This window comes from Saccopteryx bilineata, chromosome 1 (assembly GCF_036850765.1).
Source record: "Saccopteryx bilineata isolate mSacBil1 chromosome 1, mSacBil1_pri_phased_curated, whole genome shotgun sequence".
NCBI classification, from domain to species: Eukaryota; Metazoa; Chordata; class Mammalia; order Chiroptera; family Emballonuridae; genus Saccopteryx; species Saccopteryx bilineata.
Genome location: NC_089490.1, coordinates 144,531,144 through 144,557,545, shown reverse-complemented (window position 1 = coordinate 144,557,545; position 26,402 = coordinate 144,531,144). Strand labels below are relative to the sequence as shown.

The following is a 26,402-nucleotide window of genomic DNA, read 5'->3' as shown; positions in this document are numbered from 1 at the left end:
TTCTAGGTGCTACCCCAGGGCATTTGGCTTGCAAGCCCTCCAAAGTCTGTGAATTGGATAGTTGGAGAAACTGAGGCAGGGAGGTTAAGTGACTGGTCCAGAGTCACACAGCAGAATTCCAATTTCTGCTTCCCTGTAGCTCCCACTGCTTTTTTCAACCACCTCCGTTCATTGACCTCCTACTTGTGTCCTCCCCTTCCCCCCAAAGCCTGCCAAGCAGGAATGAGTGACTGCCAGTTGTTGAGAGGGGAAACTGAGGCACTCACAGACAAGGGCATGGCAGAGGCTGGACTGGCACCTCCTGTCCCCATTGCTTCCCCCCGGCCCAGAACCAAAGGTGCATTTCCCACCAGGCGCGAGGCCCCGCCACCCTTGCTAAGTAGGTTAGGAGCCTGGCGAGGCTAGAGGGCCCCATAAATCAGGGCCTCCTGTCGGCAGCTTACCTTGCACTTTCCACTCCTTTGCAGGCCTGGCAGGCCTCCTGGGGACTCGACTGCAGGGGCGGGGGCAGGAGAGCAGAATGGAAGAAAATAATTAGAACACGGCTCCTGGAGGCAGCTAGCTCTGGGGCGGAGTGGAGGCTGCTCTCAGTCATCTGCCAAGTTCCTCAGGGGCCGTAGGGTCCCAGGCCCGGGGATGGGGTGTTTCACGAGGACTCAGAGCCTCTGCCTACTAGAGGAGACCAGAGAAGGTTATCTCTCTTGCAGGGAGGGGATGAGTGGAGGGACACTGCAGCTCCCAGGGCTCTAGGAACCCAGGCAGGGCTCCAACCAGCCCCCATGGGGTGTTTTGCAAAGCCCTCCTCCCCTCGGCAAGAGCACGGTGGCCCCATACCGCCATCTGATGCCCAGAGACCCCTCCTGGAGTGTTTCTGTTAGCGGAACTAGAACAGGCCTCAGAAAAGTGCCTAGAACATGTGTGATTCACTTATCAGGATTTTAAAGTGCACACACCCATGTAACTACCACCCAGGACAGGAAGTGGGACAGAATCGCCCCTCTCCTCTGGTGCCAACTTGATCACCCCTGTTCTTCCCTCTGGAGGGGGGTTCACAATCAGGGAGATCTGACGACATGTTTGATTGTCATGACTCGGGGCAAGAGGGTCCTTCTGATATCTGGAAGGCAGAGGCCTGCTCATTGCCCTGCAGTGCCCAGGGCAGCCTCCAACCCCAGATACCGACAGTGCCAAGCTGGAAAAACCCTACTCTAGAGATAACCACAGCCTCACTTCTGGAAAGAGCATTTCTTAGCTTCTCTGCTGTTCCCACCCACCCAAGTATCCTGAAACAACAGAATTTATTTTGCCCATTTCTACCACTTAACAGATGGAATTAGTCTATGCCTTGCTTCCGTCACCCTGCATTGTGTCCGCTGTGAGGTGAGCATGTATGGCTGAGGGCAGCGAAAGCCGTGCTTTTTCATGGCTGTGTAATATTCTACCATGTGGCATGATTCATCCATCCATCTCCCTGTTGATAAGCATTTGGAGTGTCTCCACTTTCGAATGCCATCCCCACACTGCCCACTGCTGACATGTCCCTGGGGCACCTGGACATGAATTTCCCCAGGGTGTAAAACCAGAAATGGAGTTTCTGGGTCATAGAATTAGTACCAGTTGGACTCACTAGAGGTAGATGTTTACTGGATGCCACTGTGACAGCTATGCTGGCTGTTGCTCCTGCTCCACAGTCTTGTCAACACTTGATGCTGGTAGCTCACTGGTGGGTGTGGAATGGAACCTCGTGGGGACATTGATTTGCGTTACCCCTGTGATAAAAGAGACTGAGAACCTTTTTGGATTAGACTGAGCCACAGAAAATCAGGAAATTGCCATTTATATAGGTCAGAAGGATCTAAATATTAGATATGGTTGACTGATCTATTAGAATTTCAAGTTCCTCTTACCCAACTTCCTCAGCTGTCTAGAATCTGATTCCCTTGACCCCTTGGCCTGCCCTTCCCCTGCTCCCTTCTTTCCTTTTTTCCTCCTTTCCTTCCCTTCACTGCTTTATTTAGTTGTTTTTTAGTGAGCAACTACTATATGCCAGGCGCAGAGTGAACATCAGGGGTTTATCGAGTGTGAGATGGTTCCTGCCTTCCCAGAGCTCAGAGCACCAGGCCTTTGGTCATGCTGTACTCGCTGCTCAACACTCCTGAGAGGCTCTCCCTCCACCATCTCCTCTGCCTACCCAGACCCTTCTAGCCCTGTGCCTGCCACCTTGCTCTAGGAAGTCAGACACTGGCCATGCTGGTCCCTGATGGCCCTGCAAGCCCCGCACCTAACGGGAATGTGAGTTGTGACCACACAGACCACAGAGGCCGGCTCCTGCAGGACCCGGCGCAGCTCCAGCTCTTCATGCATCGTCCGGCAACCATTTCTTGAGCAGCTACTGTATGCCTGACCCTGTACTGTGAGCTTGAGGTGCCATAGGGACAGACAAACATCCCTGTCCTCGACAGACTGACATTGGCATGGGGAAGATGGACAGTGAGATTATTAATAACTGTAACAAGGGGTTTGTCAGGGAGTGATAAATTGGGGGGCGGAGAAGAGAAAAGACTAGGTAAGAAAGATTGCAAATGTGAGGAAGTGGCATTATGGACAGGTAGTCAGAGCCTCACTGAGAAAGTGATATTTGAACCAAGCCACAGAGGAAGAGAAAGAAGAAATCAGGTGGGAAGTGGGGAAGAGCATTTCAGACAGAGGTAACAGCCTCTGCAAAGGCCCTGAGGTGAGGACATCCAAGATGGAAGAATATGAACAAGTGAGGGGGAGAGCAAAAGAAGGTAAGGGCAGGGAGGTAACCAGGCAGATTATGCAGGGCTTTGGGAGTCATGGCCAAGACTTCAGTTTCTACCTGGAGTGAGGAAGATTCTGAGTGGAGAAGGTCCCTGACCTGACTAGGGTGCTCACAGCCACCCTCTGGTGGCAGTGCTCTTTAATTATCAGCCCTTCAACAAGAATCTGATGGAGTGCCCCCCACCCCCGCACACACACACCTCACTCTGCACTCAACCACGTACTAGGCACTGTGCCTACACAATTACATCCTCATAACAGCATCACACCAGAAACATGCTATGGTGTGGCCTGGAGAGGACCCGGGCTGCAGGACGTTGTCCGAGCAGAACCCCCCTGGCCTTGGCAAATGGGAAGACATCCTTCCCATAGGTACAGAAACCAGCCTAAAAGAGTGATTTTGTTTGGACTTTGGTACCATCTACTGGACAGTTTCACAACATACAAATCTGCACTGTGAGACAAGGTAGGAGAGGCCCTTGTGCAATCCACGCCCAGCCCTACCATACAGAGCTGCCGGGTTGCTTCCTCAGGGCACAGACTCTATTCCTCAGGGACTTTGATGGAGGCCACACACCCTAGTGGTCCATCGTTAGGTTCACGGGCTCTGCAGGAACAAGCTGTGACCCACGCCTCCCCCCTCCTTGCTTTTATCCCCTGCAGGTGCTGCGATATTTTGACTACGTTTTTACAGGCGTCTTTACCTTTGAGATGGTGATTAAGGTGAGTGTCAAAGGATTCTGCACCCTCAAGAATGTCACCCTGACATGGAAGGGGATCAGAAATGCTTGGCGTGCCTGAGGAGCACAGGGAGGCTGCTGTGGTTGAGAAGACTGAACAAGGCAGGTGGAGAAACCCAAGGCAGGGAGATGAGAGCAGAGGTGACAGGGATAGGTGGTACAGGGGTTTGGCAGCCACGGAGAGGACTTTGGCTTTTACTCCAGGTGAGTGGGAGCCATGAAGGGTTCAGAGCAGAGGAGGAAGGGTAGGTGGGATCCCAAAGAACTAGGAATAGATGAGTGCTCTATCCCAGGTGAGTGATGATGGGGGCCAGGATGGTAGCAGGTAAGGTGGCAAGAAGTAGGCAGGTTTGGAAGATTTGAAAGGCAGAACCAGTAAGGATTGCGGGTGGATCCAATGTGAGTTGTAAGATAAGAGGAGTCAAGGGGGACCCCAAGGTTTGGGCCCAAGAACCAACAAGTCAGACCTGCCTTTCATGAGGTGAAGAGAGGCCAGCTCTCATTGTGTGGGGGCTTCTCACTCCTTCCCAAGGTCCTCTGTGCCAGGATGAAGTAGTCCCTCTGGTGACCAGCCCATTCCTGTTGCCTCACCCCCAGAGGCTGGAAGGGTGGGGGCTGCTCTCCAGGGTGGGGAGAAGGGATCTGAGCACTATCTGTTCTACCCCTGTAGATGATTGACCTGGGGCTCGTCCTGCACCAGGGTGCCTACTTCCGTGACCTCTGGAACATTCTTGACTTCATAGTGGTCAGTGGGGCCCTGGTGGCCTTTGCCTTCACGTAAGTCTTCTCGAGGCCTCCGCCTGCCTCTTTGGTCCCCTTCCCCAGCCTGGGGCCACCCATTGGCTCAGGGGACGTATTCTCATGGCATAGAGGCGGGGTGCGTGGGTTCTAGAGTGGGAGCATCGCATGCCTTCGGGAAGAGCTTCGATTGGCTTTTGCATGATGTCTACCGTGGAGGAAGGAGGAGAAGGGACCCCACCTTCTGCCTCCTCACGTCATGACCCCTCGCTCTGCTGCTTTCCATAGACTAGCCCTGTGAGACATATCATTTTCCTCTGCTCTAGAAACTCCACCCAACCCACTGTCTCTTTGGGGAGCTCCTAAAAAGACAATCAGGAAACAAACGTGCATGAGAATCAGACCCCTACCCTGTGCCTGAAGGCCCCTAGTTGTAGACTTGGTGACTCCGTTGTGTGTCTCCCGCTTCTCCTGGTAACCCGAGAGCATGTGGCCCAGATGAGGCCATGCCACATTGGGCAGCTCCAAAATGGCACCAAGGGCTGAGCAGCCGTTAGCTCCTAGGGCCCTAGCAGCAAAGCAGTACATTCTCCAAGTTGTAGGCGTTTGGGTCAGGGTGAAAAGACCTAACCAGCCCCTAATCCAGAAGCAGATCTTCTTGGGGTCCATTGTGCCCATCACAGTGGATTGTCACTAGAAAGAGGAGTCTTGGATTCTGACCTCCCTCCCACGCAGTGGTGAAGCAGCGCTTCCTCTGGCCCCGGCTCCTTTCTCAGCACAGCTGCAGGGGTTGTTTTGTTTTGTTTTGTGGAGGAGAGGAGAGAAGCATCAACTTGTCGTTTCACTTACTTGTTCCATTTATTTGTGTACTCATTGGTTGTTTCTTGTACGTGCCCTGACCGAGGATCCAACCCACTACCTCTGGTACACCCGGACAATACTTTATCCACTAAGTCACCCAGCAAGGGCCTGCAGGGGGTTCTTGAATGGCCCCCCTGACCACCAGTGAGAGTTTGGTTTGTCATGAGGACCAAAGTGATGGCCCATTTCCAGTATAAGGACTGAAATGGGCCACTCTCAGATTCTTCCCTGGGATGCAATAAGGTCAAGTTGTGTTTGAGAGCAAATCTCCAGAGCTGTGCTGTGCTGAGCTGGTGCCGATGCACCCTGAGGTCAGGGGGCTGATTGTTGTTCTGCCTCTGGCCAGACCTCCCATTCCCTTTCTTCTTCATCTTCTGCTTACTCCTCATCTTTCTATCTCTGCTCACTTTCTTTCTACACTTGCTTATTTTCTTTCTCTTCCTTCCTTTCTCCCTCCTCCCCTCCCTTCTTCTCTTTCTCCCCTTTTATAAATAATTATTTTGTTTGAGTATTAGAGCATTGGAAGAAATTATTTTTAAAAACCAAAAAGTTTGGCTACACACTATCATTAAGATGTCCTGTAGGTGCCTGACCTGTGGTGGTGCAGTGGATACAGCACTGACCTGGAATGCTGTGGTTGCTGGTTCAAAACCCTGGGCTTGCCCAGTCAAAGCACATATGAGAAGCAACTTACTCCTCTCCCCATTTTTCTCTCTCTAAAAAAAATCAATAAATAAAATCTTTAAAATAAAGATTTTAAAAATCTTTAAAAATGCACAGCAAACAGGGGAAGTGATACAAATAAGATGAGAAGTCATTGGCCTTAATATATAGAAAGCAATTACAAATCAATAAGAAACACTGACCCTTGATAGATAAATGGGCAAAGAATTCAAAGAGAAATTTTACAGATTGCTGACAACTAATAAAAATGGGAAATGTAAAATACAAACCAGATATAATTTGTTTACCATCAAGTTAGCATCAGTTTCTTTGGGAATAAAAAGTATTTTTTTTAAGATAATTAATGCACAGGTTATGTAAGAATGTAATGAAATACACTCCTCCCTCCCACTGTCAGCAAATTGAGCAGCTCCTACAAGGTGTCAGGTAGGCACCTGCTAGGCCCTGAGAGTGTTTAAATTCTGTAGAGCCAATTGACTGCCCTCAGCCTGAAATGACTTCAGATCCCCTTCCCTCCCTTGTTTCTGTTTCTTCCTCCTTCTTTCCTCTTTCTTCTCACATTCTCTCTCTCTGGCTTCCTCTGATGCTTTCTTTCTCATTCCCTCTCTGTTGCTTTCCCTCCCCCCCCCCTTTTTGTATCTCTCCTCTCTCTCTCCTTTTTTTTTTTTTTTTTTTTTGTATTATTCTGAAGCTGGAAATGGAGAGAGACAGTCAGACAGACTCCCGCATGCGCCAGACCGGGATCCACCCGGCACGCCCACCAGGGGAAACGCTCCGCCCATCAGGGGGCGATGCTCTGCCCCTCCGGGGTGTCGCTCTGCCGAGACCAGAGCCACTCTAGCGCCTGGGGCAGAGGCCAAGGAGCCATCCCCAGCGCCCGGGCCATCCCTGCCCCAATGGATCCCCGGCTGCGGGAGGGGAAGAGAGAGACAGAGAGGAAGGAGGGAGGAGGGTGGAGAAGCAAATGGGCGCCTTTCCTATGTGCCCTGGCCGGGAATCGAACCCGAGTCTCCCGCACGCCAGGCCGACACTCTACCGCTGAGCCAACCGGCCAGGGCCCTCTCTCTCTCCTTTTTAATCTTTTTTCTTCATTTGTCATTTTCTATCTTTTCTCTCTGTTTATTGCTTTCTGTTTCTCTCTGTCTCTCTCTGTCTCTGTCTCTCTCTCTCCCCCCCCCCTCCCTTTCTCTCTTTCTCCCTCTTTCTCCTCCTTTCTTTCTATTTCTTTCTCTGTGTCTCTGTATGTTTCTCTTCCCCCATTCCACCCCACCCTGGTGTGTATCTGTCCCCTCCTTCCTCTGCTTTTCCCCTCACCTTCCTTTCTCTGTCTCTCTCTCTCTCCCTCCCCTGACCCTGGCCCATATCTTCTGGTGATGGGAGCGAAACCTGAGTGTGGGCTGGAGAAGGCAGACATTCCACCATAGACTCTGCATCAAGAGACCCAGTCTCCCCTTATGGTGACTGGGGCGTGGGTTTCAGGACAGGGGAGGGCTAGCTCAGGTGTGCGCCCCTGCCATCCTTCCTCAAGCAGATCCAGAGTTTGTTTGATGGTGGCAGGGGGAAGCTGTCGGTTCCATCCATCTGCCAGCCCTGCTCTGCCAGCTGTGCCCTGGGCAGTGGGTTGTGCCCTCTGTCTGCCACTGGCCATGGCGTAGTAGAAGTGGTGTCTTATCAGTTCACCGCTGGCACTTCCTCCCTGACCTCTGTCGAAGCTGACGTGCTTCAGCTCTGAGGAGGGGCCCACACAGCTGTCCTGTTCCACCTCCATCCTTCCATTTGACCCTCACAATTTGGGGAAGGGGAGGCCTTCAAAAGACCCAGAAACAAGCCTTTCAACCATAGGACTTCTGCCAGGACAGACCGCAGTTTGCCACATGCTATTTCTGGGCTCCCTGGACCCATAATTAGGCTCCACTTGAAGCAAACCTAATCTGCAAAACCAAAATTATTTTTCCACCCAAAATCAATCAGCAGAATGATTCTTTGTGCTGCAAAAGAATCTGCCACTGGGAACAGATTTTTTTTTAATCTTTGAGGGTTTTTTTTTCCTTTTTCAATACAAAGTTATACAAAGTCTTTTTAAATGAGCCTACAGAAACTTGGCAACATACTTGTAGAGTCAACCTTTTAAACTGGCTTCATAAAGTCACTATAGGCATAAAGCCAGCCAGCTTATGACCTTGAAAATCCCTATTTAGGACGTGTGTGTGTTGTTGTTGTTTTCCTGGGCAAGGAAAGGGCTGGACAGAGGTTTAAGGCCATCCTGCAAGCCTCCGTGGGTTTGTAGATACCACAGGGACTGGGGGTGCAAGATTTTGCCAGTGGAATCCTGACAAGTGCCAGGGACTGTCAGGGGGTTTTAGAAGGGCTGACTATTATGAAAACACCTACACAGTGGGCATAGGGATGGGGAGCTAGACCTGGAGATGCTCTCCTTCCCTTCACTGCCAAGAATCCATCTGGTGCCCATTCCTCCAGATCAGGGCTACAGGCCTGGTACAGCTGGCTGAGCACCTTGATCAAGCCACTCCTGTATGCCCATGGGGCGAAACTTCCAGAAAGCTAGAGGAGCCCTCAAGCTGCTGCTTTTTACCCCAGAAAAGCTTTAGAATTCTCCTAGCTGCAGGTTTCTGACCTTTTTTGCCCAAGAACATCTCTTACCCTACAAGGACTTTGCTTGTTATTAGATCAGTGTCATTTTGGCAGGAGGAGAGTATGTTCGGAGGATCTCAGCCTGAGTACCCAACCCCATAGTCCTTTGCTTCTTTTCTTTCTGGTCTTTTAACTTGCTTTATCTGTCCCGTGTATGTGTCTCCTCATAGACAAGGCTGAAAACCTCGACAAGTGTTCGATTAACCTTACTGTTTTAGAAAAAAGTTCCTGCAAGTCGATCTGGTTTCTCTCTAGATGTGCAAGTCCATTAGCCTCTCATGCCTCAGTTCCCCCATAAAATCAAGAGACTTCACTTGGTAATGATACAAACAGCCTCCATTTATGTAATCTTTATAACAACCCCATGTGGAAAGCTCTGAGTGTTCCCATTTTCTAGATGAAGAAACTGAAGCCCAGAGGGAAACGAGTCTAGTGCGATTACTAAGTCGAGTCCTGTTATCAGGTTCAGGATTGCTGCCCGTCTCCCAGCCTTGATCATAAAGGCTTTTAGAAGTTAGCACAATCAGACTTGGTCGCCAGACTAGCTGGGGTTCCTGGAGGCCCCAACAGGCCCTAGAAAGCGAGGGGAAGAGGGTGTGAGGCTATCTCCCTCCTTACTGAAAGGAATGTTGCTGTTCCTGCCTTTTGGGGTGGAAGCAAGGATCCTGCTGCGGTGCTGTGATTGTGGCCCCATCTTGGATATGAAAAGCAATCCCTCTGGTCCTCCAAGGGATGTGTCAGAGCTCTCCTGAAAGTCCCCACCCGTCCTGCACTTTGCCCAAATAACTATGTGTGTGTGTCCTGCTCCATCCACTGACTGTGTGCCATGTCCATGTGACCACCATTAACACACCATGTCATGAGCCATCACACATATCACGCTCTGTGCCCATGCGTCGGGCAGCCAACTGACATTTCTCAGCAGCTGGCAAATTATGATCCTGCACTCACTGCCAAGAGTCCATCTGGTGCTGCCACTCCTCCCTCAGGGCAGCTTGGCACAGCTGGTAGAGCACCTTGATCAAGCCATTCCTGCATGTTCAGGAACTGAACTGCCAGGAAGCCAAAGAAGGAGCCCTCAGACTGCTACTTTTTTAATCCTCATTCTCAAAACCACCCCCGCCCCTCGGAGGCATTATTTTTCTTGAATGTGATGAAACAGAAAGAAGATTAGAGTGCAAGATACACGGATCTGGGTTTAAATCTCAGTCTGACGCTTCCCATTGACGTGGCCTGGGGCACGTCACTCTCCCTCCCTGGGCCTCAGCTTCCTCATCTGGAAAAGGGGCATAATGGTGTCATCTTCCTGCAGGTAGACACAGGGACATTTAGAAGAGTCATATATTACAAACTTAAAGTCATCATGTTAAGTAAAAGTCACTGTCATTGAACGATTCCTTAACAGTCTATAAAGGAGTTGCTACACAATTCTGTGTATGCAATAATTCCTAGGTACCTTGAGCTTTGAGAACCACTGAGTTCGTGGGAAAGGGGAGGGGGAGGGAAAACCCAATGGGAGCATTTGTAGGCACTTAAGCCAGCCATTCTATGTTTTTGAAAATAATGCTCACTTTAAAAGGGATGATGGGCTGGAAATCCCACAGAGGATGTGCTCAGCACTGGGGCGGGCACAGGACTGGCACCATCCTGCTGACAGTCGAATTTTTCTCACCCTGCTCTCTAGTCATCGTTGGCGGGCTGTAACGAGACCAAGCCCAATGAGTTGTGCAAGGGGCCATTGCCTCATGCCAAGAGCTTGCTCCAGGCTCACATTTTCTCAGAGGACTCTTGAGAGTCGCCCTTAATTTCATCCCAGATTGGAACTCTTTTGCTGACCCTTTCTTCGTAATTTAGGGGATAAAGCCAAGGCCATTGAACAGCAGAGTCCCAAAGGCCTGTTTTACAGATGAGGATGATAATGAGGAGCAAAACTGGGATTTAAACCTAGGGCCCCCAGCCCCAAAGCTCATCACCTTCAAGGCATTCTAAATTCTTCCAGCACCAGAACCTCTGGAGAAAGGGTGTTTCCCCAGCTCTTGGCAGTGACCTTCAGTGGCAGATTTGCCTTTGGTAATTGATGACCTTCTGGCTGTCCTGCTACTTGGACAGTGGCTTTCTTGGTGTTCTTGAGCAGTGCTCATAGCCTGCCAAGGGCAGGGCACTGAACAGGGGGCTTCCAGCTGGAAGGATGGACATGAGCCGGAGCCGCAGCCGAGCTGCCCCGCCTGGTGCTCCGGCCGGGCTGGTGCCCAGGTGTGTGCCTGTGTGTGTGTTCTGTGTTCTTCTGAGGCCGCTTACAATCTGTCTCTCCCTCCAACGCCACCTCACCAGGAGCAGTACACGGTAAAGTCTCTCTTCTCTCGCTCTCGCCCTCTCTCGCCCTCTCTCTCTCTCTCTCGTCTGTCTCTTGTTCTCCATGCTCTGGTGCAGCCACGTTGGTTCTGGGCCTGTTTCCATGGCCTTGTGTCCTTGCTGCTGTCCTGTTGCTTGCAGTGACCAGAGCTCCCCTCAGCCTACTCCCCAGGGAGGAGGAACCCTAGGGAATCTTGGCCACTGCCTCCCACCATGACCACCATTAACCCAGTTCTTGGTGGAGAACAGAAAGGTGGGGGGGGGGGGGTTTGCGGACAACTTCCCCAGGATCTGATTTCAATATGGAATTGACTGGATGGTAGTTACCAGAGGAATGAGAGTGTCTGCCTCCCAGATGAGAGAAGGGTGAACAGTCCAAACTAGCTGGACTTGGTCTCTGAGAGGAGAAAGCACCTCTGTTGTATATCTACACTCTTGGTACAGTGGTTCCAAAATGTGGTTGTTTTCCAAAAGAGAGCCTTGATCAAGCTGTTCCTGCATGCTCAGGAGCCTAACTCCAAGGAACACTCTCCTCACGCCTCAGTAACAAGGCCATTTCTCAGCCTTCCAAAGGGGCAGTGTGTCTCCTGGAAGAGAAACTCTTGGCAGTGACTTTCAGTGGCAAATGGCCATGGGGTCGTTTTCAGATGAGTGGATGTTACCCCAGGAAGCATGTTCCTAAATGTCAGCCATTCAGCGCACCAAGACTGTAGCCGGTTCCATGTGCAACCTTGGATGTCCAGTTGCTTGACTTTTTTTTTGCTCCACCGCACAGTCTAAACTTCATTTTAGTTTTGCTAGGAAACTCTATATCATCCCCTTAGAGCGGTGTTATTAACCTCAGCCAGCACCACAGCCGCCCACTGGAATCCAACTGGAATGAGACAGCTGCACTGCAAGGTGTTGCATTCAAGCTGAGTTCTTTGTTACGAAAGAGATCTGCAAGCTCTGGGAAGGCATTAAGGACCTGCAGCACAAGCCGGAGGCTTCCTCCACCGAAGCAGAAGGCCTGAAAGATACTTGAAGAAGACATAAGTCTCCCTATGTGATCCAGTTATTCAGTTGTGTCCCTGTTTTGCCTAAAATGATCTCAGTGGCTCTCCTGAAGTGTGTCTGGTACTGTGGGGGTACAGCTCTGGAATAATAACGATGACTTTGGTTTAAAAGAGAAAACACATGTTCAGGCTGCTGAATCCTGGAGCATAGCTAATGTCCAGTTTCTTTCTTCCCTAAGAAATGAGAGAAGGAGCTCAGAAAAAGCAAGTAGTGTGAAGAATAATGTTTTGCACCTGGATACCCAGACATACTGTGGTGGGGATCTCTGGAAAAGCTCTGTTTGTGACTCAGGAGAGAGCTATAGGGATATGATTGCTAGGAGACCATTCCCCACCCCTCCACCCCCAAGGAGCTCTGATCTGAATCCTGTGTATGCTGGGCACTGGGACAAAAAAACAAGATTAAAGGGGAAATGAACACATGGAAAAATAAATCACAGTTTAAGCCTTTGAGAAGTGTTGTGTCTAAAGCCAAGAGCAAAGACAGAAAGATGATTCTGAAAAGCTCTAGGGTTTGGCAGAACCCAGAGGCAGTCGAGGGAGGCTGTCAAATGACGGGGCATTTAACCTGACTTCGGGGCTGCGTGGTCCTGTGAATGTATATGTGCAGGGCGGGTGTTGCTAGCGGTGGGAACGGTATGTGCAAAAGCAGACAGAGGCAAAAGTGTGTGGCTGGCGTTTGGGGTGTGTAGCAGTCGGTGGAAATGCAAAAGTAAGGTAAGTTGGGCTTGATTTTAAAGAGCCTTGAATGCCACACTTCTAAGAATTCAGATGCTTCAGAAGGATTCGGAGCGGGAGAGGGACATGATTATCGGATTTGGCTCTGAGTGTAGAAGAGGTCGTAGAAGAGAGAGACAGGGAGTGCAGGGAAAGTTGGGAGATGGGTCATAGCAATCCAACCTAGGAGGGTGGCCAGTGATGGACGGATGACAGGAAGTCGAACATGACTCTTGGGTTTCTGGCTTGGGCAATTGGGTGGGTGGTATGTACCTTTGACTACAGGCCTTTGATGGCTGTACCCAATGCCCTCCTCTTGGGAATCCTGAATCATGGTTGGCTAAGGGCAGGGGTCCCCAAACTATAGCCCGCGGGCCACATGTGGCCCCTTGAGGCCATTTATCCAGCCCCCGCCGCACTTCCGGAAAGGGCACCTCTTTCATTGGTGGTCAGTAAGAGGAGCATAGTTCCCATTGAAATACTGGTCAGTTTGTTGATTTAAATTTACTTGTTCTTTATTTTAAATATTGTATTTGTTCCCGTTTTGTTTTTTTACTTTAAAATAAGATATGCGCAGTGTGCATAGGGATTTGTTCATAGTTTTTTTTATAGTCCGGCCCTCCAATGGTCTGAGGGACAGTGAACTGGCCCCCTGTGTAAAACGTTTGGGGACCCCTGACTAAGAGTGTCACCACCAGGCTGTGCCCTGCCAAGACTTAGATGCAATGGACTGCTCTAAGCTCTGTGCAGCTCTCTGGCAGAGATGGGCAAAGAGCCCCTGGAAGAATGAGGCGCCTGATGTTCTGGTTCTCTCCTCTTTCGTGGACTCAGAGAATGTTGAGGAGTGGGGGGTGTTGGTTTAAGGGCCACCTTAAGCATTTCCTGAATCTTATTAGAAGGGTGAAAAAAGTCTTATTTTCTGAGCGCTCACCAAGGCCACCTCCAAGAACAGAGCAAAGGGGCAGGCAGCTGCTCAGGCCCAGACAGATGGTGGAGGAACTTCAACAAGCTCTGACCCCAGAATCACTAACAGCCATCTGCTCACTGGCTCCCGAGCCCCAGTGCAGCAGAGAGCTCGGTCACTCTTCCTCAGCAAGGGCAGAGCTATGCCAGGCTCACCCAGACTCCACGAGTGGGTGAGGTGGAACTGTGGGCCACCCAGCCTGACCTCTGCTCCCTCTCTTCCCTTCTCCCCACCCCTCTAACGTCCCTCCACAGTGGCAATAGCAAAGGAAAGGACATCAACACAATCAAATCTCTTCGAGTCCTCCGGGTGCTACGACCTCTTAAAACCATCAAGCGGTTGCCAAAGCTCAAGGTGAGATTGGGGCATGTGGGAAGCCTGTCAGGGTTGCCAAGTAAAGTGAAGCAGGTTGCACACTGCTCAAGGTTACTGCATTGAAAGGGGGGCCGATAACATCACAGCCATTGTGTATGGATAGGTTCATTCCCACAACTTTCCAGCAGATGGCAGTCAAGTGGATTGATCTAACAAAAGTTATATGTTATGACAATTTTCCATTAAATGAAATGTCTTCTGCAAGGTTGGAATCCCTTTTCCTAACTCACATGAAGGCCCATGTGGGTAAAGCAGGGTATAATCCTAATCTGGGAAGCAGTACACTAGGTTTCTGTCCCTACATAACCTTTGACTTTTCACCTACTGGTGCTAGGCTCCAATATCTCCTGATCCAAAATGTTGTAAACCGGCATTCCTCAAAAGCTCTTCGTTCCAAAAAAGGAAAGAAACGAAACCTAGTCATCTGAACACATCTTTTCAATTTATTCTCTGCCTGAGGGCATTATCTCTTACTTAATGTTTCTTTAAATCAAGTCACTTTTTTTACTTAAGTGGATTTATTTTTCAAGGAAATGGTATGTCCAATTTCTCAAATCGGAAACCAGAACCCACTGTTAGTAGAAGATAAAACTGAATATCTGTTCAAAAAAAACGTAAGATAATGCTAGTAAAATCTAGCCCAACACGTTGCCTGCCAAGGCTCCGAGCGTGGATGCTGCTCTCTCTTGGTTAAAAGGAAAAGTATTAATGTTAGGAGCTAACATAGTAGCAGCTAAGGAAGACTTCCTCCTCATTCAAAAGGATTGAAAAAGAATTCAGTCGGGAATAACTTTGTTACTATGTAATTCAGTAGTACTTAGTGTTGGGCTCCTATAGGACCTAAAGTTGGGCTCCTGTAGGACCTCTGTTCCCAGAGGTTCCCCCACCACGGTTTTATTAAAAGAGATGAAATGTGGCTGCCCCTTTGAATGTGAAAGTGTGCTTGCTTTGAAATGCATGGAATTCCAGCAGTATTCGGTTCAACAGTTCTTGGCCATTCTCTGGGCCACAGCCCCCTTTGAAAATCCCACGAAAGTTATGCATTCTCTTCCTCTGGGAAAAGCCAACAAAGCCGGCCTGTAATTCCAGCAGCTTCGGTGATCCCTGATGCCCACTCACGGTTAGGACCCAATGTGATTAGAAGCAGAATGGGGTGGGGGGTATTCCAGACCAGGATCCCCACCTTCTCTGAGGGTTGATGGAAGGGACCCATCTTGCCCAGGACAGACTCTCCTGGCCACGTGAAGTCATCTCCCAAATCCAGAGCACCCCCTGCTGCTCAGTGGACAAAAAAGAGGAGACCAGAACTCCAGATGATGGGGAACAAGGACTAGCGTGAGGCAGGGACACAAAATTAGCAGGAAATGACCTCTCCATTGAGGACCTTTCCTCTTGTCCTGGAGAACCATGCACTTCGTTTGGAAAGGCTCAGAGAAGTGTTTCCACTTCCCAGGGGTTGAGATTGGGCATTTCAAGTACATAGAAACTTGAGATTGGGTCCAGCCCCAGCACGTGAGCACATACTTCTCAGAACTGTGTGGCCTTGACTTGACTCATGTCCTGGTCTGTGAAATGGGAATGACAACCAGTATTTAGGGCTGCTGGAGGAGGAGGCCAGGCAGGCCCCCTGCCACTCACCCCCTCTCTCAACCCCACCCATCAGGCCGTGTTTGACTGTGTGGTGAATTCTCTCAAGAACGTCTTCAACATCCTCATTGTCTACATGCTGTTCATGTTCATCTTTGCCGTGGTGGCCGTACAGCTCTTCAAGGGGAAGTTCTTCCACTGCACCGATGAGTCCAAGGAGTTTGAGAAAGACTGTCGGTGGGTCTCCACTCCTCAAGGCATCCCCATGGGGGCTGGTGGGCGGGGAGTAGCAGAGGCGCCAGTCCCTCAGGCTTGGAAACTGCAGAGTTGGGCATGGGGAACAACCTGCTGCGACAGCTTGAACCTGGAGTAGGAGGAAAACAGTTCTGAAAGTTAAGTCACTGTCCTTCACTTTGAGATGAGCCATAAACTAGTTGCTTAACTTTTCAATCACCAGCTTTGTCAAGTGGGAGCTTTAAAACACATCCACATTTTCTTTGTGTGTGTGTGTGTGTGTGTGTGTGTGTGTGTGTGTGTGTGTGTGTGACAGAGAGAGAGAGAGGGACAAATAGGAACAGACAGACAGGAAGGGAGAGAGATGAGAAGCATCAGTTCTTCGTGGTAGCACCTTAGTTGTTCTTTGATTGCTTTCTCATGTGTCTTGACGGGGGGCTACAGCAGAGCAAATGACCCCTTGCTTGAGCCAGCGACCTTGAGTCCAAACTGGTGAGCTTTTTTGCTCAAACCAGATGAGCCTGCGCTCAAACCGGCAACCTCGGGGTTTCAAACCGGGGTCCTCTGCCTCCCAGTCCGACACTCTATTCACTATGCCACTGCCTGGTCAGGCAAAACACATCCACATTTTCTTACGTGAAATCTTCACAGGCAGATGTGTTTCAAAACCAGAGTACTTTGAGATTTTTAGAAAGGTTATAGAGTGCAAGTCCCACAAAGGACAGAACACGTTCAGCTGGATCCACAGCAGCCCGGTGCTCAAACACAATATTTCTGCCAGGAAACATGCAACTGTTTGCACCCAAAGGGATCAGTAAAGAGGACCATGAACCTTGTGTCCAGTTGGGTCAAGTTTTGTAGTCAAATAAATGAGATCAAAGGTGGACAGACTTTACCAAGGGCCTTATAGTAAATACTTTTGACTCTATGGGTAATATAGTCTGTTTTCGTTGTTGTTGTTTTTAGAGAGAGAAACATCAGTTTGTTGTTTCACTTATTTGTGCATTCATTGGTTGACTCTCGTATGTTCCCTAACCAGGGATTGAATCTGCAACCTGGGCCTATAGAGATGATGCTCTAACAATTGAGCTACCCAGCCAGGGCCTACAGTCTCTGTTTTGACTAGTCAATGCTGCCATGTAGTTCAAAAGCAGCTGGAGGCCTGACCTGTGGTGGTGCAGTGTTTATAAAGCGTCGACCTGGAAGTGCTGAGGTTGCCGGTTCGAAACCCTGGGCTTGCCTGGTCAAGGCACATATGGGAGTTGATGCTTCCTGCTCCTCCCCCCTTCTCTCTCTCTGTCTCTCTCTCTTGTCTCTCTCTCTCTCTCTCCTTTCTAAAATGAATACATAAGATAAAATAAAAATTAAATTAAATTAAAATAAACTTTAAAAAAAGCAGCTGGAGAAAATAGGCAAACAGATAGGCATGGCTGCGTTCTGATAATACATTATTTCTGAAAACTAGCTAAATTTTAAATTTCACATAATTTTTACTTGTCATGAGTGATTTCTTTTCTTTTTTTTTTTTTTGTATTTTTCTGAAGCTAGAAATGGGGAGGCAGTCAGACAGACTCGCGCATGGGCCTGACCGGGATCCACCGGGCACGCCCACCAGGGGGCGATGCTCTGCCCATCCGGGGCATCACTCTATTGTGACCAGAGCCATTCTAGCGCCTGGGGCAGAGGCCAAGGAGCCATCCCCAGTGCCCGGGCCATCTTTTGCTCCAATGGAGCCTCGGCTGCGGGAGGGGAAGAGAGAGACAGAGAGGAAGGAAAGGGGGAGGGGTGGAGAAACAGATGGGCACCCCTCCTGTGTGCCCTGGCCGGGAATCGAACCTGGGACTTCTGCACGCCAGGCCGACGCTCTACCACTGAGCCAACCGGCCAGGGCCTGATTTCTTTTCAACCACTAAAAAATTCAATAAAAACCCCGAAGAACTATTCTCAGCTTATTGGCTGTACAGAAACTGGTCCAGATTTGGTGTGTGAGCCATAACTTGCCCGCCCCTGAGTTAGGAGAAGAAAAGTGTTTGGTTTTCAGGACTTTCAGGATTTGGGGATTGTGGGTAAGGAAGCGTGGACCTGAAGCCCCCATTCTGGTCACCCTCACAATGGGAAACTCTGAACTCAGCTCAGGAAGGTGCTGAGCCTTTCACGTAGCCAAGCGCTCAGGGAATGTTCTGTTGTTGCTGGCGCGGCAAATGTCCACCTGTTATTTTGGTGGCTATTTCCAGAATTGGAAGGATCCCAGGCACTGGGCTAGGAGTCTGAAGCTCAGCTTTATTCCTACTCTGACAAGGAGCAGCCAATACCCCCACCAGCCTGATGAACCCAGAAATGTACCTGTCTCTCTCCCTGCTCTTAACCTCCCCAAAATCTGAGGCTCCCCCAGACCCCCTAAGACTAGCAGTAGGAAGAGAGTGCTGGACTCTGAGCCGGTTCTCACAGAACACAGGTCATGGCCTCACCCATGGGTTTGTTTCCAGGTGGATACACACACACCCTCCAGGGAGAAATAGGGGTGTGGCCGCTTCCTGGCCTGAGGGAGAAGCAGTGTGGGCCAGTGGGCCCCTCTCCTCCCCTCCCCCTCCCGTCTCCAGAAGCCGAAGACAAGTGTCCAGATCCCCCTCCTCCACTTACTAATGGCCCCGTTTTCTGTGGCAGTGGCAAGTACCTCCTCTATGAGAAGAACGAGGTGAAGGCCCGGGACCGGGAATGGAAGAAGTATGAGTTTCATTACGACAACGTGCTGTGGGCTCTACTGACCCTCTTCACCGTGTCCACGGGAGAAGGCTGGCCACAGTAAGTGGCCTGGCCAGAGAACCCCAAGGAGGAGCTCAGGGCACAGGAGGAGAGGAAAGGGTCTGAGAGCCCAGTGCTAACAAAGATCTGGGAGAGGGGCAGCTTGCTCTTGATTCCCAAGCTGGGGACCCTGCCAGGTAGCCTGAGTGGCTGTTACTAGGGCGTCAACCTTCACTCGTGGTTGGGCTTATGGGGGCAGAAATCCAGCCCGCACTTCCTTCACCACGCCCTCAGTGTGCGGGCTCTACCCCCAGGCCCTCCCAGAACAGGCACTGTTTCTAATGCACAGAAAGGCCCTGTGTACATAGGCAGCCGTGTCCTCTTAACCCTTTCTGTGCTGGTGAATGCAAATCTCCAAGACGGGGCTGTGGACATGGCATTGTCCAAGTCTGACCACGGGACCATTCTTTCCCAGAGGGGTCAGGTCTGGGCTGAGACAGGCGAGGCTGAACCATGCAAGTGCGGGGTCGGACTCATCTTTATTTAAAATATTTGACATGTTGTTCATCATGGGCTTTGGAGCATTCATTTGATGTGTTAAAATATTGCAGTAAAATACTATTTATCTTGATTGTTGAAGATGTTGGCACCCCCTTAGCTTGTGTCGAAGCCGAGTGCCTCACTGTCCCTGCCCTGGTCCAGGCTCTTCTGCCAGAGATCTCCGAGACGCCAGGTCGAGGGCTGGGTGGACTCCGGCGTGTGCCCTTCGTGTCCTTCTCTTAGCAAACATGTCAACCCACGTGTCACTACTCACCCATGCACACACTCAGTGCCCACATACGGGGCCAGTGCTACCCCTGAGGGCGCCTTTGGGTGAAAATTTTAAAGATACCCCTTCCTCAACAGACTTCACCTCCCTCTGTCAGAATATACTTAATGGTTTTGCTCAAATAAGGCACTTTTTGGCCACCTGCCAAAAAGCTGTCATCATGAATACACAAATCCACCATGGCACCCCCTAGACACAGAGCCCTGGAGCAGCGCACAGCCTCTGCAGCCGTGTGTGAGCAGCTGCACCCTCATGTGCATCCCGTTGCACCTCCTCAGCTTCCACCACCACCTGAGCTTCCACTCACATGCACACATGCACGTACACCTACCTCCATGATCCCTACTCATTCCCATTTGAAACCAGCACAAACCTCGTTTCAAATCCCAACTCAACCTCTTCTGAGTGGATGATCTTCGGCAAATCACTTCAGATCATTGAACCTTAGTTTCCTTATGTGCAGCGTGGAACCAATAGGAATTTCCCTAAGATGGTTGCTAGGAAAATAAGTAACCTGTTGAACATCTTTTCTGGCACATAGCAGGCTCGCAATATATGGTAATAAAAGTCGCTGAGGCTGTTAACACTCGCCGCAAAGTGGGTGGCAAGTATCCAAGATAGAGTCAGAAAACAGTGATTACTTTTATTTCTTGTCCATTTTCTCTTAATATCCCTGTTTCCTTGTCCCACTTGCCCCCCACCCGGTCCTCAAAGGGTTCTCAAGCACTCCGTGGATGCCACCTTCGAGAACCAGGGTCCCAGCCCCGGGTACCGCATGGAGATGTCCATCTTCTACGTCGTCTACTTTGTCGTGTTCCCCTTCTTCTTCGTCAATATCTTTGTGGCCTTGATCATCATCACCTTCCAGGAGCAGGGGGACAAGATGATGGAGGAATATAGCCTGGAAAAAAATGAGGTGCCACTTCTCAGTTGCATCCCCGATTTTAAAATGGGCAGTCCCCACCCCCCTCCCCACGAACATGACACAGAGAAACCAGCTTCTGGGGGAACGCAGGGAGGGAACTGCAGCATTCTCCAAGCAGAACCCAGTCTGCAGGGCAGCCCTTCCTGTGGTTTCCGGAAGGCAGTACATCAAACAGAAAGTGTTTGTATCAGTCAACTTAGACTAGGTTATGCTGCAGTAACAAGCAGCCCTGGGATCTCAGTTTCAGATAGCCATAAAGGGGGTGATTTCTTGCTTACCTTGCATGTCCAACATGTCCAAGTGGTTCTGCTCTATGTCATTGTTGTCCTAGTTCCCTCTGAGGCACTACAAATAAAAAAGTAAGTATGTACAACAAACCATCATCCAACTCTTGAGACTTGTGCCCAGAAGTGACACAAGTCACCTCTGCTCACATTTCATTAGCCTGAGTGAGTCACACATCCACGTGTCAGTGGAGTAAGAAAGTATAATGTCCCCCAGGGAGAGGTCATGAATATTTATGAGTGAAAATCCAGTACATCAAATTGTATAGACATGGTCCTTTGTCCTAGCAACATCCAAGCTAGGTGGAGGATCCAGAGTGCATCCTTCCTCTACTCTATTGACTCCTAAGACATCGTAACCGTGATTTCTTCCTCCCTCTGTCCAAGAGAAGGAGTAGCATAATGTTCAGTAGGAAAGAATGGATAGGCTTCAAAGTGAAACTTCAGTTTAAATTTGAGTTTGGCCTACTTGACAACTATGCCACCTCAGGCAAGTGGCTTAACCTCTCTGGACATCTATTTTCCTCATCTGCAAAGTGGGGCAATTAATAGAACCCACTTCTCATGTTTTGCTAAGAGGATTCCATGAGCTAAAAGGATACATGTCAGCAACAGTTCTGGCAGAAGGAGAAGAGAGACACTGTGGTAAGCTTATGGGGAATCCAGGCGTCCTAGCTGGGCTCAGGATGTGTGGAGAGTGATGCTGAGCTAGATGGTGGGTGCTCAGTGTCCGGTGCTCCCCTCGGGCCCTTACGCCACTGGCCTCTCTCCCACAGAGGGCCTGCATCGACTTCGCCATCAGCGCCAAACCCCTGACCCGACACATGCCGCAGAACAAGCAGAGCTTCCAGTACCGCATGTGGCAGTTCGTGGTGTCTCCACCCTTCGAGTACACCATCATGGCCATGATCGCCCTCAACACCATCGTGCTCATGATGAAGGTGAGCCCTCAGCCCTGTGAACCCCACCGCATCCCGGCCCCTCATCCATGCCCTCCTCCAGCAAAACGGAACCGTCTGCTGTGAATCCCCCGGAGAGGCCGCGCTGTTACCACCCGGGCCTGGCTCCAGCTGTTCCTGCTGCGTGGCACACAGTCCCCACCACCCTGTCTGGCCAGCTCCTTCCAGCAGCGCTTGCACAGCCCCTTCCTCTAGGAAGCCTTCTCTAATCTCCCGAGACTGCAGCGGGTGCCCATCTTTGCAAGCATCCTACAGTTACTTCACATGCCCTAATGTGGGTTGCCCAACTGTCTCCCCCATGAGCCTATGAGCTCCGATGGGCCAGACAAGTCCTGGTCATCCCTAGATTCGTAGGGTTCAGTGAGGGTCTGGCTCAAAGGAAACAAGAGGCCCCCAATAAATATTTATTTGCTGAATGAAATGAGATGGGAAGAACAGGTACATACCTTGTCACCTTCAGGGCCATGGAGCCTCTGCAGGGTGAAAAGTCAGAACCTTTAACCTGTGCTTTTGAGCCCAGCACTCCATGGTGTTTCTCAAGCTGTCCTGTGCTCACGGATATCATCTGGGGGTCTTGTGCTGGTGCTCCTGCACGCAGCAGGCCTGGGGTGAGCCTGGGAGGCAGCATTCCCAGCCAGCACCTTGGACCATACCCTGAGTGACTGTGCCCTCACGGACACCGTCTCCGTCACCCATCTGAAACACTTTACTACGTTACTTTCATCTGGTTTTCTGTCTCTCTCTTTTGACAGAGACAGAGAGAGAGAGTCAAAGAGAGGGATAGATAGGGACAGACAGGAAGGGAGAGAAATGAGAAGCATCAATTCTTCGTTGCAGCATCTTAGTTGTTCATTGATTGCTTTCTCATATGTGCCTTGACCTGGGTGCTGCAGCAGAGCGAGTGACCCCTTGCTCAAGCCAGTGACCTTGGGCTTCAAGCCAGTGACCTTTGGGCTCAAGCCAGTGACCATGGAGTCATGTCTGTGATCCCATGCTCAAGCCAGCGACCCCGCACTCAAGCTTGGTGAGCCCGTGCTCAAGCCCGATGAGCCCGCACTCCAGCCAGCAACCTCGGGGTTTCAAACCTGGGTCCTTTGTGTCCTAGTCCGATGCTCTATCCACTGCTCCACCACCTGCTCAGAGTCTCTCTCTCTCTTTTTTTTTTAAGTGAAATTCACATAACATAAAATTCACCATTTCAAAGTGTACAATTCAGTGACATTCAGTATATTCACCATGTTGTGCAGCCACTACCTCTATCTGCTTCCAGAACATTCCATCACCCCAAAGAAAACCCTGTCCCCACGAGCCGCCACTCCCTGCACCTTCCCCCAGTCCTGGCAGCCACCAATCTGCTCTCTGTCTCTATGATTTTACCTACTATGGGCACTTCATCTACGTTTTTAAAGTGTTTTAAATTATAAGCATCACACTATTTCACCCTTAAGTTCTTCTGTATACATTTCTTTAAAATAAGGGCGTTTTCTTACATATTCGTATGTTTGGTGAGTGATAATCCTCTAAGATCCATATTGAGTGATAATTATCTAAGATCTATATTGAATTGTCCCCAAAATGTCTTTTACAGCAAGTTGATCTTTGAGCCAAGATCTAAATGGCTACACATGGCCTCCAGTTTTTGTCATTTAAATCTCTGCCCTCTCTATTCATACCTTTCTTGTCACACTCTTGACGTTTTGAGGAAACCAGATGAGCCAAATGAAACCTATCTGGCCCTGGGCGTGCTGGGCTCCATGCGGGAGCTGTGCCTTCCTCCTCTGGCTGCCATGTTTCCTGTAACCTGGTAGTTAGGTCTAAAGGTTATAGATTCAAGTCTGAACAATAGTACGGTCAAGAAGATTTCATAAGGAGTCAGAAGAACGGCTACCCCTGAGGTGGGTGATCGGCCGGGAAGGGATGCAAGGAAACTCCTAGAGGTTGGGAATGTTGTAAATCTTGGCTGGAAAGTGGCCTCATGGGAGTGTGCAGGTAGGAATTGAAAGAGAGGTCTGGGAAGACAGAAAGCAGTGTGGAGAATGTGCTTTAGACATCCTCACGAGCCCCATCTGTCCCAGGATCTGAGATAGGATTCAAGAATGGAGTTTTTGTTTTGATGTGAAGAGCTTGCCTGGAGTCGACTCCACAAGGTGTCACCAGGGACCCCAAGTGTGAGTCCTCTCTGGCCTGGGATAGGACCACCACAAAGCCACCTCACAAATCATATTGCCCACTGACCCCCATGCCCTTCCTGCTTCCTATTCTAGTTCTACGGGGCCTCGCTTGCTTATGAAAATGCTCTGAGGGTATTCAACATTGTCTTCACCTCCCTCTTCTCTCTGGAATGTCTGCTGAAAGTCATGGCTTTTGGGATTCTGGTATGTACAGCCTTGGGGCTAGACCTGGGGGTTGGAGGGAAGCCTGGACGGGCTCCGAGTCCTGGATGGTGGTCTCCCCACCTGGCTCCAAGACCCCCAACCCCCGCGGTGGCTTGATCATCCCTCCAACGCCCACAGACCCTACTTAGACGTTCTTGTGCTTGCTGTAACACTGATGGTACCCAACATGTGTTGACTGTTACTATGTGCAACGCATGTATTTATTCAGTCATTCCTCAAAATGACCCAATGGATGGGAGTAACTCTCTTCCGTTTCAGAAATAAGGAAACTGAGATTCAGACAATTCAAGTCCATAACGTTCAAACTCTTCTAACCACAATCCACAGTGAGAAATACATTTTATGATAAAGCCAAGCAGGCAGGCATGCACGTAGACCACCGAAAGGAAATTTTCAGGAAATTAGTTTCAACCCTTATCACATGCCCTGAACTCTGAAGTGTCTATTCTACCAGATTACGTTTCCTTTCTTTTTAATACAGTTTAGAACCCACTCACTCTATTTCATCTCCCAGTAATGCAAGTGGTCTTAGAGGCCTCCTGGCCCTCAAAGGGATCTAGGGTAAGGGGAGGAGGGTCTGTGAAATTACATGTGAAAAAAATTACACCTTTATTTTTTGCCAGCTGCTAACTAGACTTCAGCATTTCCTTCCATCTCAAAGGCAGACAACAAACCCTTGCAGTATTAACAATACAATCAGTGTCACAGATAAAAATCAGGTATTTCCTGGTGCATTATAGATGTTGCAGGAATCTCCAAGTTTAGTTTTTACTAACTGTTGCTTCAGATTAGATCACTATTTTAATTTTTTTTTATCATCATATTTCAATATAATGGGTATCCTTGCAATCCTGGGCATTTTATGTTATGCGCTTATAAAGCTTACTTTCTGAAGGTCTTCCCAGGTGGTCAGGGAGGGTCACAGCGCGCGCGCGCACGCACACACACACGAATGAAGACAACCTAAGCTTAATGAACTGTAACTTGGGGTGACTTCGAGAATGTCCCCTCTGAGTGACCAAGCTGACACTTGAAACAGGATGTCTTCCATCTTGACCACCCCATTCATTAGCCTGTTTCTCTGAAGAGAAGGACCTGCAGCTGGTGGTCTCAGCCTGGGTCTCACCTTGGCTTCCCAAAGTGGGAAAGGGCATCAGCTTTCTCTCTAGAAAGATCTCAATTCAAATTGTGTCTAGGCTCTGTCACTTTATCCCTCTCTCCCCCATCAGAAGAAGGGCCCACCCTCTGCCTCTATCTCAGAAGAGCTCTTGCAAACCCTAAATGCACATGATGTGTGTCTGGAGACCAAGAGTGAAGCCTGACTGCAGGGAGTGCTCAGTACTTGCTGGGCAGTGTTACAGTAAATCTCATCCCCTGTCTTCTTCAATGTTCTGATCCACTTGGTCAAGTGGGGGGCCCCTAATTCTGTATTTTATTTTGATAGAGAGAGTCAGAGACAGAGAGAGGGACAGATAAGGACAGACAGACAGGGAGAGAGAGAGAGATGAGAAGCATCAGTTCTTCGTTGTGGCTCCTTAGTTGTTCACTGATTACTTTCTCATTTGTTCCTTGACCGGGGGCTACAGCAGAGCAAGTGACCCCTTGCTCAAGCCAGCGACCTTTGGGCTCAAGCCAGCGACCTTTGGGCTCAAGCCAGCAACCATGGGGTCATGTCTATAAGCCCGTGCTCAAGCCAGATGAGCCTGCACTCAAGGCGGCGATCTCAGGGTTTCGAACCTGCGTCCTCTGCTTCCCAGTCTGACACTATATCCATGGTACCACTGCCTGGTCAGACCTGATTCTGTATTTTTAATCAATCCCACTCCCCCCACCCCCCCAGGGAGTCCAGGGTGCAGCCCAGACTGTCAGGCCCCACACTGAGCTCCAGTCAAGCAGGGAAAGCATCCTGAAGCCAGGGCCGTGGCAACAATTCAGCATTTCTGTCCTGGGAATGCCAGTAGGACAGGTCACAGAGTGTGTATGGGAAAGAGCTTGGCCTCTCACGTACCCATGCATGGGTACAAATCCCGCCTCAGCCCGTTTCTAGCTGTGTGGCCGCAAGAGGGCCCTCGGCCTCTGCTCCTGTGTCCACATCTACAGGGTAAGAGTTTCTCGGGCCTGGCCCAGTGCAGCTGTGGTAAGCGATCTGATGGTGGAGAGATTTTCTGCCAAGGGCTGGTGCTCCATCTCCCCCACGCCTGACAGTCCCACAAGGGCCTGCATAGAGCCTGCCCCTTCAGTTTTAGACGAAGCCCCAAGTTCCCCAAGTGACATTTAGGCCTTAGAGGGAGCCTTGTAGTCCAGGGGCTTGAGGGCTGTGGCTACACACCTAAGAAGTTGTCTTCGCTTGGGCTCCCCCAGAAGCAGAACCTGAGACAAGGATTGAGTGTGAAGAATTATCCGAATGGTGACCCCACACACAGTAAGGGAGATGGTAGGGGAGAGAGGCAGGGGCCATTTTCTACTGTGGGATACTGGGTGCAACTTCTGCTGGGGACCTCCAAGA

The 26,402-nt window shown here is 50.0% G+C and overlaps 1 protein-coding gene across 1 annotated transcript in view; it reads left to right on the top strand.

Moving 5' to 3' along the window:
- Positions 1–26,402, top strand: part of CACNA1A (calcium voltage-gated channel subunit alpha1 A) — a 356,581-nt gene that overhangs the window by 296,125 nt on the left and 34,054 nt on the right. The window contains exons 25-32 of the mRNA XM_066272007.1: positions 3,466–3,525; positions 4,213–4,319; positions 13,820–13,919; positions 15,604–15,764; positions 18,426–18,563; positions 20,047–20,248; positions 21,318–21,482; positions 23,765–23,875. Of these exons, the coding sequence (XP_066128104.1) occupies positions 3,466–3,525; positions 4,213–4,319; positions 13,820–13,919; positions 15,604–15,764; positions 18,426–18,563; positions 20,047–20,248; positions 21,318–21,482; positions 23,765–23,875 (1,044 nt within the window). The remainder of the gene's footprint in view (positions 1–3,465; positions 3,526–4,212; positions 4,320–13,819; positions 13,920–15,603; positions 15,765–18,425; positions 18,564–20,046; positions 20,249–21,317; positions 21,483–23,764; positions 23,876–26,402) is intronic.